General features: G+C 44.6%; 1 protein-coding gene across 1 annotated transcript in view; it reads left to right on the top strand.

The window, feature by feature from the left end:
* EBF2 (EBF transcription factor 2) overlaps window positions 1-3084 on the top strand; it is a 137660-nt gene extending 134576 nt beyond the window's left edge. Inside the window, exon 16 of the mRNA XM_051811853.1 lies at window positions 2213-3084. Coding sequence (XP_051667813.1) covers window positions 2213-2244 — 32 coding nt within the window. The 3' untranslated portion in view covers window positions 2245-3084. The remainder of the gene's footprint in view (window positions 1-2212) is intronic.
* The last annotated feature ends 9100 nt before the right edge of the window (window positions 3085-12184 follow it).

Below are 12184 nucleotides of genomic sequence, written 5' to 3'. Positions count from 1 at the left end.
TTTTATTTAGGTTTATGTATGTAGGGTTCGAAACTGAAAAACAACAACAAATTCCTAAGCGATTACAAAGAAGGGGATATTTGACTTGGGGCTGTTTGGTTTCACTTTCTCTTTCAGCTAGCTGCTAAAATTGGCAGGGACTTCAGCCCCAGTCATTAGAAAACACGAAAATATTTATTTTCCCATTGTATTAAATCACGGACCGTGTCCACAGTTGTTTGCAAACACAGCTCGGATAAAAGACTCGTGTGAGCTGAGGAACTTGCCCTAAGCATTTTTTTAAATGCTCTGAGCGTGAGGGTGAAATTAATTCTCGGGGGAAAAGGGCTTTTAAACACAGGAATAATCCCACAAATTTCAGTGCCCATAAATCTTTGCAGGATTAGGAACCTCGCGCTGCACCGAGGCCCCTTTGAAAATATGAGTCACTCATTTGTTATATAAATACATATAAACTTCACTCGGCCCTGCAAACCTTGGGGAGCAGCAGCAGTTCCAGGCAGCTTCAAACGTGGCTGTTGTTGTCAGTTGTGAGGAGCAGAACTGCAATTAAAGGCGGGCAGAGCGACTAATAAATGATTTACACGAGGCCAGAGCTCCGGGAACTGCCAGCTACGACTGCAGGGCTTCAGACTGATGGGGAAACCAAGCAGGGCAGTGAGGCTGGTCCTTCAGCTGGAAGGCAGGAGGGCTCTGCAGAGGGACCTGGGCAGGTTGGAGAGTTGGGCTGATTCCAAGGGGATGAGGTTTAAGCAGGTCAAGGGCCGGGTCCTGCACTTTGGCCACAACAACCCCTGGGGACAGAGGGGCTGGAGAGCAGCCAGGCAGGGAGGGAGCTGGGAGTGGGGATGGACAGGGAGCTGAACAGGAGCCAGAGTGTGCCCAGGGGGACAAGAAGGCCAATGGATCCTGGCCTGGCTCAGGAACAGGGTGGCCAACAGGGCCAGGGAAGTGATTCTGCCCCTGGACTCAGCACTGGTGAGGCCACCTGGAGTGCTGTGTCCAGTTCTGGGCCCTGAGCTCAGGAAGGACATGGAGGGGCTGGAGCAGGGCCAGAGAAGGGCAACAAGGCTGGGGAAGGGACTGGAGCACAAGTGCTGGGAGGAGAGGCTGAGGGAGCTGGGGCTGTTCAGCCTGGAGAAGAGGAGGCTCAGGGGAGACCTCCTCACTCTCTGCAACTCCCTGCCAGGAGGGGGGAGCCAGGGGGGGTTGGTCTCTTTTCCCAGGCAACCATCAGCAAGACAAGAGGGCTGGGTCTGCAGCTGTGCCAGGGGAGGGTTAGGTTGGAGATCAGGAAGAATTTCTTTGCAGAGAGGGTGCTCAGCCATTGGAATGGGCTGCCCAGGGAAGGGGGGGATTCTCCATCCCTGGAGGTTTTTAAGCAGAGACTGGATGTGGCATCAGTGCCATGGGCTGGGAACCACGGCGGGGTTGGATCAAGGGTTGGACTGGATGATCTGGGAGGTCCCTTCCAACCCAGCTGATTCTGGGATTAGCAAAGCCCAGCCCTGGACCTTGCCCAGTGATCTGGGACTTGGAATTCCCCGCCTGGGTCCCCTCAGCAGCGGGGAGGGAATTCCCTTTGCTCCCACATCTCTCCTTGCTCGCAGCACAGCCCTTCCTGCCAGCAGGTGGGAAGGGAAGACCCTGCTCAGTTTGAGTTTTCAGGGATGGGTTTCACTGTTCAGCTCGAGAAAGGGGGAGAACTCTGAATTTTTGGGGCAGTTCTGAGCAATGTCCATCTCAGGAGATAAGGATGCAAAAATGGGTGGGCTTTGTTGAAAATACAAGTACTGAGGAGTGAATGAATCCTCTTTTACTCGTTTATAACCACAGTGGGCCTTGGCTTTTCATGGGACACCTTCCACCAGCCCAGGTTGCTCCAACCTGGCCTTGGACACTTCCAGGGATCCAGGGGCAGCCACAGCTTCTCTGGGAATCCCATCCCAGCCCCTCCCCACCCTCCCAGGGAGGAATTCCTTCCCTTTGGTGAATTCACTCTGCAGTATCACTTTGCCATTGCCTGTGTCACCGGCAGTTCTCACCATCTCTGTTCTCACTTCACCATCAAACCATCCAAAGACACCAAATCTCAAATTTAACCTCAGCTCAGGCCCTTCCTGACTTCACACAAGGGGGTGAAGGGCTCAAATATCTTTTGTTCCACAGCATTTTGCCACAATTTCATCTTTTTGTCCATTTTCTTTTGCAGCCATGACTGGTCTTGTCGTTCCCCCGATGTAAGGAAGGGGCAGCTTTGCCTCCTCTCCCTCTTCCCTTTTTTCCTCTTTTTTTTTTTTGTTTCATTTTTCTTTTACAGCACAAAACTACTTATTGTGATGGACCACTAAAAAGAAAAAAAAAATAGCACTACAAGCTCTTTTTTTGAAGGGAAAGCCAGGCCCAGGAAAAAAAAAAAAACAACAAACAAACAAAAAATGAACCAACAAAAAAAAAAGAAACATTTTTTATGGATTGGACAAGACAGAAATCTGCATCTTTTACCTGTTTAACGTTTCTGACACAACCACATCAACTCTTCAAACATTGTGAAGGAAGAATCAGCCAGAGCCAGGATGAACAAGAGTCAGCAGAACGGAATCAGAAATGCAAAGTCTTTCCTGGAAGACAAAGAAAACCTTCCTGAGATTTGTAAAATATTCAAAGGGAAAAAAAAAAGAAAAAAAAAGAAAAAAAAAAAGAAATTGGCAAAAAAACACGATTCAAGCTTGATATTTTGGATACAATTTGTTTTACTTTGTAGGGGTAAAAAGCTGAAGTTTCTATTTTCTATGGAGCCTTTCAGATATCGATTTAGTTTATGCAGAAAAAAACACAAACAATTCAACAAAACAGGGTACCAGCATGAAAGAATTTCTAGGACAAACTGACATGAATGATGGAACTTTGGTGTATGTGTGTATTTGCTTATAGTTTAACCTCTTTAAAAAAAAAATGTAAGATGTTTTACAATTATTTAAATAAATAAACTTGTAACTTATTGTATGTAGAGGTAGAAATTAAAACCCTTTTTTGGATTTTTTCCTCCAGCTGTACAATGAAGAAAGATGATGCAAAAATGTAGTGATAAGTTTGAGATATTATTATTACTGCTGCAACTGCTCCTCACTTTCCCCCCCCCCCCCCCTTACTGAATTCATGTGCAAGGATGTATAGGATTCTTTCTGGTGAACAAAAACCATCACAGACTTTTCCAGGCATTGTGGTTTTAATCCATGTATGAATTTTTCCCCCTCCTCATCTTCCCCCCCCCCTCGTGATTTTTTTGTCTCAATTAAAAATATTCAGGTACTGAGATGAACTGCTCAAAAGTCTCAAAGCCCCAAGTGGTGAGTGAGTGGCACTTTGGGATTTGAATGGATGGGGTTTTTTCATGAGGTACTGAGATTATTTTAGAGATTCAGTGTATGAATTTAGGAGGGAAAGGGTTCTCCGGGGTTTTCCATGTAGTTAGAACCTTAAGTTCAGTTATACTTCATATTAAAGGGTGCATTTATCAAGGGTGAATATGTATTTGAATAATATATGCACTTTTATCCTGAGTCATTAAAAATGGTAAGTATTTTCCAGTTATATATTGAAGTTCATAGAGGTAATCGATTGCTTTGGATTTTTCTGCATTTTAGGGTTAAAAAAAAAAACCAAACACAACACAAGTTTAGTTCTCCTTTGCATCTCCTCTCCTGAAATTGGAAGGTGAGAACCAGTCTGATAAAATAAATCACTGCTTATCTGACTAAACCACTCAAAAGCACTGGATTGTTGGAAAGCCAGTTTTAGTGGAGGAAAAAAAAATGAGTTCCACTGCAGAGACCCCACCAAAACCCCCCAGTTCCCATGGAGAGCTGTCCCTATGGAAATACCTGGATGTTAATAAATAAATTTTCATATGGCCCCTTGAACCTGTGCTTGTCCATGTGCCCAGGAGTTTTAGGGATGGGTGAGGAAAATTGTGTCCTTGGTGATCCTTAGCTGTGGGAGAAGATGTTCTGGACGTGGGATGGTGGAGCTGGGACAACTCCCCCTTTTCCCAGCTGATGGGAGACATGTATTTAATGGATTTAAATGGATTTAGGAAGCACAAGGATGTGTTCCTTAAGCAGGGCAGAAGAGACAAACTGGGCTGCTCTGCTCCTTCTTGAAGATGTTCCACTTGTTGGGAAGGAATTTTCTATCCCTGGCTGGGTTGGGAGGTTTGGTGGGGTCTTCCTGAGGTGCCTTCTCAGTGCTGTTATATTCCATTTTAAAAGGGGGCAGTGGGTTTATTGTCTTCTAAAACCCAAGGCCTGGTCTATCATATCAGATTAGAAGTGATTTTAGGGAGGTCTGGTGGGAATAATGTGTTTTTAAGCAGCATGAACACAGTCAGGGGCTTCCAGCCAGGCTGCACCAAGTGTCTGCACTCCAGAAAAAAGATGAAATAAAAGAATTTCAGCTTTCTGATTGACACTGTGGGTTCTTTGTGCCATCAAGGATGGGGCAGCCAGCAACCCCAAAGCCAAGTGATCCCTGGAATATGAAGGAATCCCAGGTGTTGGGAAGCCTGGAGCTGTCACTGCAGGTTGACCTTTGATAGCACAGGGTCTGACCTGCTCGTGGGTGTTCAGAACAGCAAAACAGCCACAAAAACCCCCCCAAGCCCCCAAAATATTCCATACATTCATAGGTACCAACATCTCAGCGAGATTGGGAGGTCTGAATTCATGTTTGGGATTGGGCATAAAACCCAGATTGAGGGTTAGTAGAGCTGGGATTAAACCTTCCATAAATTTCAGTGAAAATTGAGCCCTAAATTTAAAAAAATTATCTTGGATCAGGCTCATTTTTATATTTTGACCTACTAAAACACCCCAAACAGCTCCAAAGCATTACAATGGTGGATTTTTTTCCCCCTGCCCTGTTCTGTACGGGCTACTTTTAAAATTTATCATCAAACAGATTAAAAATTCCAAGTCCAACAAACATTCCAGACCAACAGAAATTTCTAGACCCCCTACTACTTTTTTTTTTTGTTTTTTAACAAATAAGACTTTCATTACAAAATCTCAATCAGAAAGATTTCCAATTTAAAAAATTTGAGATATTTCATGGCAAAAAAACCTCTTTTGTTCATCGTCCAGCCTTTCTTTTTTGATCATTGCTTAGTCAGCATGTGAAAAAAAAGATCCACCACATCACTGAAGGCTTGGGAAGATTCAGGGGGAAAAATTTACAGGCTGGCAATAAAAAAAAAAAAAACCAAAACAAGGAAAGTTCCTGAAACATTCCACATTCCTGTCACACTCCAGTTGGTTTTATGAGCTCTGTCCAGTTGCTCAAGTTGCCACAGGGGGAAAAGAAAACCTCCCTAGGAAGCTGCTCCAAGTTTTTGCAGGAAGAGACACGAGTGTTGATGCAAACGTGGAAAAATGGCTTCTCCTGGTTTGATTTGAGCCGAAAAAAAGTGAAAATAATTAAATATAGGGGTGATTTAGAGCGTGAGTTTTGCTCAGGAGTGGAAATTGTGGTGATGGAGGGGAGAACTGACTGGGAACTTCCCAGAGAAAAAGGTGTGTAAATAAATCAATCCAATCCTCAGCCATGAGAGGAGGACTTTGGCACTGGCAAAACACCCAACAAAAGGGAAAAAAAAAAATAATAATGTAAAAATTGATGTGTAGGGATTTTTTCTTTTTCAGTGTAATGAGCAAATCTGTCCTCTTTTAGTTCTTGCTGTCGAGACTTTCCTCTCTGCCACCAGAAAGGTGAAAGTGTCACAAGAGGTGACTGCAAATTTTACCAGAACTTTGGAAGGGTACATTTGGTTTCCTTATTTATCTTGGTAGAGCATCTTACTCCCCCCTATTTCTTTGCACACTTCCAATATGCATGGTTTTTTTCAAAACCTCCTGTAAATTAAGACCTCATTTCTCTCCCTCCTGTATAGTTTTGGGGTCGGTTTTGGGGTTGGCTGGTTGGTTTTTTTTTTTGGTTTCTTTGCTTTGTCAGTTATCCACAGTATGAAGTTGCTATGCACAGAGCTTTTGTAAAGATAGGCTTTTTTTGGGGGTTGTTTTTTTTTTGTTGTTGTTGTTGTTTTGTTTACTGTTTTTAACGGTCCTACTTATGGAAGAATATCTTGTTTGTAAAATGAATTATGTCTACTTCAGTTTTAAACTTTAAATTATCCTAACAAAAAAAAAAAATAAAATTTTTGTACTGTAAACCAAGGGGGGAAATTATCTTAATTTCATCACATTCCATATTCTTTCTCATCTTTATGGGTCACTCAGGGCAACAATAACACTCCAAAATTATAATTATTATGTATGGGAGGGTTTTAAAACCAAGCTTGGCTGTAAAACATCCACACATCACCTGGTAGAGCCTGATTTGGATTATATTGGTCATGGAATAAGATAATAATTATTGGCCATGGAATAAGGTAATAATTAATGGTCTTTTCTGACCATTCCTTGTAACTGGTGAATAAATGGACTCTATGTGAGAGTTTAGTCCTTTTTGGGGAAGAAAGGCCTCGAAAAGCAGGACAGGGGGAGTCCTTTTTGGACACCTTCCCTTTTTGTGACAATTGGCCAAAGCACAAAATCAAAAACCAAACCCGGGACTGGTTGATCCTGGACTAGATTTGGGCTCCTTGGTCCTGTTTTAGGCACCATCTTTGTGCACAGCCCTGAGCAAACAATAAATTTAGGCTGCAGAGTCACACTGGCTCAGAAAATAAAAAGTGTGTTTTCTTCCCTCTTGTGCAGTGAACACTTCAGTCACAGGGATGGATAAACCAGAGCACTGAAAAGTGCTTGGGAAATGGTCATGGACTCTCTAACCCAGGAATATTCCATTTTCTGGGATGAAAATTACTGGAAAGGTTCAACCAGATGAAAATTTGCACTATGAAAGCCACTTCTCCTGACGTTTTTTGACTAAGGACAGAATATGAGTCAGTGTTTAAACCACTGCCAGATGTCAGGGAAAGCAAACACAAGGCACCATCAGCCAAAAGCTGAGGGAAAAACAGGGAATTTTTGGGTAATCTGCATCAATTACTCCTTCCAGGAGAACATGCAATTCAGAGATGACCTTCATGCCAGCAGTGAAACCCAAGTTGTCCACTGTCCTGGTGAAATATCCTCTGGAACAGAGGCCCATTCTCCTGAAAATCTGATTCAGCTCTTCCCCCCTTGCCCCCCCCCAGAAATCCCAGCAGTGTATTAAGTGCTGATTTTAGTGATAAAACCACCAGTTCCTGTCAAAGAGATTCTCAGCCTTCAACAGTGACCTGCTGTTCAGTGCAGGCAGGAGGTTTTGTTGTGCAGATGAAAGCTGGAGAGCTGCTGCTCCAGTCCCTCTTCGTTGCCTCTTTTAGGGACTTGATGATGTACAGACACAACATGGGCTCGTGGGGTGTCACTGGTGTCACCTTCAGAGCTGTCCTGAGGTCTGAGCAACTTCCAAAGGAAATGCTGTGGGAGGGGATACAGGAGATTTTCAGGGGGAAAAAAAATTAAGCTCTTAACTCAGAAAAAAAACCCCAACAAACAACTCTCTCCAACCCCAAGTAGCTTAAACTATGCAAGACTATCTGCACTGAAAGGGAATCTCTATTAAAACACCCCAAAAAGCTCTCAAACCAGGGACAGTGTCCTGGTGAACCTGTTCCATTATCTGTCTTCCTCTATTTTTAAAAGCCAGGGGGAAAAGGTTTTTCTTGGTCCACATTAAGACCAATAAAAGCCTGAAACCTTCAGCCCTGGGAAGTCCTTGGCTCAGCAGGTTTGACACGAAGATCTCGTTGCTGAGATTCTTCTGAGGGAAGAATTTAATGCCCTTTGTCACAGCAGATGCAGAAAGTGCCCCTTTTCCAAAGGCAAGGCAGCTGGGGGGCTGGTAATTTGTCCAGGATCAGGAACACCAAAGAAACTGGGATAATGGGAACTCTCCTAGGAGTGGCCTGTGATCCTGCAGGTTGTGTTTGTCTGGTTGTCTTTGTGCAGGTTGGGCACAGTTGCCAGGTTCAGAAAGGCCTTCCAGAGCAGCACATCCTCTCCCACCCTCCTTTTTTTAACCTCCTCTACAGGTCTTTTCCAAGTGGCTCTTGGTAAAAATCTGATTTTCCCTTTAACAAACAGCGAAACAAAAGCCACTCATCCAACCCCTCACTCAGGGCAGCCCCGGGAAGGGGAGGAAAGAATTGCCAGAGCAGTTAAAATATTTATCTCTGTGACAACACCCAGCTGTTGAGGTGCAAAGATGTGAAGCTTTAATGTGCAGGGGGTTAGTTAAGTAGGAATGTCTCATTAACTCCACGAGCAGGACTGGATTAACCAGCAGCTGGTGGCCCTGGCAGAGGGTGCTGACAGAGCAGCCAGGACAGAGCCAAACATCAGGGGAAGGGGAAACCCAACACTTCCCCCTCTCAGAGAGGAAAGCACCAAATCCTGTCCCATGGAGGCAAGATTAGAAGGTTGGGGGAAGCACCACGAGGGGAGGGTGGGAAAGGGAAATCTGAGCTGTCCTGCTTTGGGGTTGTGCAAAGTTACAGCAGCAACAAAGAGCTGGGGGTGAGGAAACTCCAACCTGCCCTTTTCCAGGTCCTGTTCCACGGGGAGACATGGATGGAAGGTGGTGTTTCCTTGTTAGTTTAGCAAGGTTTGTGCTTTGTGGACTTGGGGGCAACTCCTCCAGCTCGTTTCTGTGTTGTCAAACTCAATCCAGGGTGGACACGGGGGTTGTTGCTATTCAGCTTTGACCAGCAATTAGTAACTGCCTCTCTAATGAGGTGTTTGCTATAATTTTGCCACCATTAAAATCAGTGGCAGCTTCAAACTTAATAATGAATCGGGGTTTTAATGAATTCAGGGTAGAATTGGTTAGGAATTATATACAGCAATAGTTCCTGAGGAACAGTAAAAAGGAGAGGGGAGTGGAACTGGATAACAAACAGCACAAGCAAAAGAGTTTATCTGCTGGCAATAATTCCACCTCTCCCTGTTTGCAAGCTCCAAAGTTACCCAGAGATGGATCCTCAGCTCTTGCAATCCCAAGCTGTGGAGCTGGACCAATCTATGCCATCTCTGATCTGGCCACATCAGTACTTTCCCCTCCAGCCTGCAAACCAGAAACACAGAATTAGTGGGGAAAAAATACAAGCACTGGGTTTCTTCCATGTTCTCACCCATCCCAGATGGGTTGGATTTTTAAGATATGACTCAATTGTTTCTCTGATTAATAGAGAAAGGAATATTTCCAACAGCAAGCAACCTTGGGAGGATGTGTTGGATCCATTTGGAGAACGTAACTACCCATGAGGAGAAATTCAAGCACCTTTTCTGGAGACTCTTCGCTTTAAGTGGCTGAAAACTATATTCCATAAGAAAGTGGTGTTTCTGTAGGATTGGGATGGAGAAGGACTTCTCCCAACACCTCACTGCCTTTGCAGGAACTTGATTGGAATTTACCAGCAGGGTCCCTGTGACACTGCAACTGCTGCAGTCATTTCTTTGTCTTTAAAATGCCATATAATTGCTAATGTAATTAGTGATGTATACAGAGGGGGCCCGTGCAATTACCAAGTCCTAAGATCAAGTAATTAATGTTCTGTCAACAAAACAGCAACTGTTTCATTAACAACTGTCTGGGTTTGAAAACAGAGCAACTCAGAAGGTACCCACTTGGCTGAGTTTGGCAACAGCAGCGAATTCAAACCCCAAACACACCAGCAGAGCTCGACTGCACATGGAAAGTGGGATTGAGCCGTTCTCCAGTTCCAGCTCCCAGTCATTCCTCCTTCCAGGGGCAGGAGGAGTCATCCATCCTGCTCAAGGAGACAGGGCTCCCAGCTGGGCAGGCTGTGCTGCCGACTGATGGCCCCGGTTTCGTGAATAATCTCGAGCATTAAACACTTGCAGAAGGTTTCAAGGGCCTGCAAAGGTTTATTGAACGTTGTGGGATTTGGACTTTTGGCCTATGATTTTGCTGTCCTTTGAATTCATTTAATATTCCCAAGGTTTTCCTCCCCCCCCCCATGACCCAGAGCACCTTTCTCAGGGTGGCAGGAGGAGATGCCCACCTTGGTCTGATTTTGCACTCTCCTTTCCCTTTATAAACCTGATGGTTTTACAAAGAGGTTTTTAACAAAGATTTACCTCATTCTATTCCTCACAGGTCTTTTTCTGACAGCTCACAACCCTCAAAGTGTTGCCCAGATCCACTTTGGTGTCTCCTGCCTGTCTCCTTGTCTCTGTGCTCATATCAAGAGGCCACTTCCAAGGGTGAAACCCTGACAGGTGGAGACTGGAAGGAGCAGTTTTGGTCCTACACAACTCTGGTCTCTGCTGTGTAACCTCCAGCACCATCTGCTGGTTCTGGATCTCCCAGTTTGCAGTCGAGGGAGGGATTCCAGGTCCAGTTCTCCCAGGACACAACACGGAGTCAAAGTCCTGATGCACCACAACAGCTCAAATCTCCAGGGTGGGAATGGTCCCTGCTCCTTCAAACCAAATTAGTGGGGATGGTCCCTATCCATGCCCTCAGTATCACACTTGCTGAGCAAAGAGCATTTGCAGCACCCCTGCCTTTAGCCCAGGACAAGCTCTGTGTTCCACAATCACCCCATTCCCTCAGGAGATGCCGTTTCCATCCTCCAGAAACCCTCCCTGTCCTCCCTCCCCACCTGTCCCCTGCCTCAGCCTGCCCAGGACACAGCTGACACATCCCAGGATGCACAATAGCTGTGCTGGGATGGAATGAAGCAGCAGGAGCAGGAGGGATCAAGGAGGATTTCCGGAGAGATTTGCAGCACAAACAAGCACGAGGAGCTCTCAAAGTGCACAATTTTCCCTCCCGCTCTGCGCGTGTCATTTTATTACAGGGTAATTAAAGAACACTCAAAAATGGTGATTAATAGGCTTTTTAGCTTCAGAGAAATCACATCTTTGATGTCAGTTGCTTAAACATTCAGTTTTAGTTTACTTTGCCATTGAGGAATGGAAATAAATAAAGGACGCCAAGGATGCTTTTTTTTCCCACCCTCCTGTTTTTTTACTCGCTGTAGGGAAGCTTTGTAACAGTCACATGGGTAAAAATGAGATCCAGGCAAGCAAATGATGCCCCAAATGAAACCCTGGACCAGCTCTGGCATCACACATGAGGTGTCACTGTGTGTGGTTCAAGCAGCAGTCACAGGTTCCCTTTTCTAGTGAGCTCCATAGTTCAGATTATTTGATTTTTAAGGGGATTAAGGGAAGCAACTGGGATGATACAGATCCCAAGCCAACACCAGGTAACTTCCCAGTCCACTCCCTGGGGACAAACAAGGGAGGGAACGAGCTGTTCCCTGTGTCTTTGGCAACACCAGCAAATCCCAGATGCCCAAGGTCTGGTCTCCTGCTCACTTTGAACCCCTGATTGAAGTAGTGCCTCTCTAGGGTGCTTGGTTTTATTCCATATAACCAGTTTTAACCATGGGTGAATTTACACATGATGGAGAGTTAAGAAAGAGGTCAGTTCTAAGTGCTTTTATTTTTCCTTTCATTTAATCTCTGGGCTCCATAACCACCCACAAACCCTTGATAACCTGCACTACAGGTCTTTTATCATAAAGATTATGAAGATGCCTGGTCCCATAATAGTATTTTCAGCCCACTAGGCAGCCTACAGAGCCAATATTTTTCCTTAAAGAATAATTTTCACTTTTTCTCCAGTTCTCCTTTCTCAGCCTTTCCCTTTACACCCCTAATTCTAGAAAAATCAAAAGTAAAAAGGCAGGGCTTAGAGTTTGAGTGAATAAATTAATCTATTAACCTATATGTAAGCATCAGTTTCTTGAAATGTTTTTTGGAGCTTTATTGGCTTTTTTTCCCCTCATTATCTGTTCTCCTGCCTGGCACTCTTATTTCCAAATATTTGTACCTCGTCACACCTATATGCAGATTGAAAATTATGGATGTTTTTCATTCAATTGCTCCTGGAAGAAAAAGAGAGGGGAGGGAGGAGGGAGAAAAGCCAAGTTTAATACTCCACAGTAGCCCAAACCTCCTGGGCATAAAACCTGGTTCAGGTAGACACATCTGGTGAAATACATCCCATCAAATTAGTACCAGGGGTATTGAGATTCTAAGACGACCGGCAGACAATTCCCTTTCTAATGTAGTGCTTTGGAGGT

Source organism: Manacus candei, unplaced genomic scaffold (assembly GCF_025592945.1).
Source record: "Manacus candei isolate 608988 ecotype Guabito, Panama unplaced genomic scaffold, ASM2559294v1 h1tg000084l, whole genome shotgun sequence".
Lineage (NCBI taxonomy): Eukaryota > Metazoa > Chordata > Aves > Passeriformes > Pipridae > Manacus > Manacus candei.
Note: the sequence above shows the minus strand (reverse complement) of the source record. Positions and strands in the feature narration are given on the sequence as shown.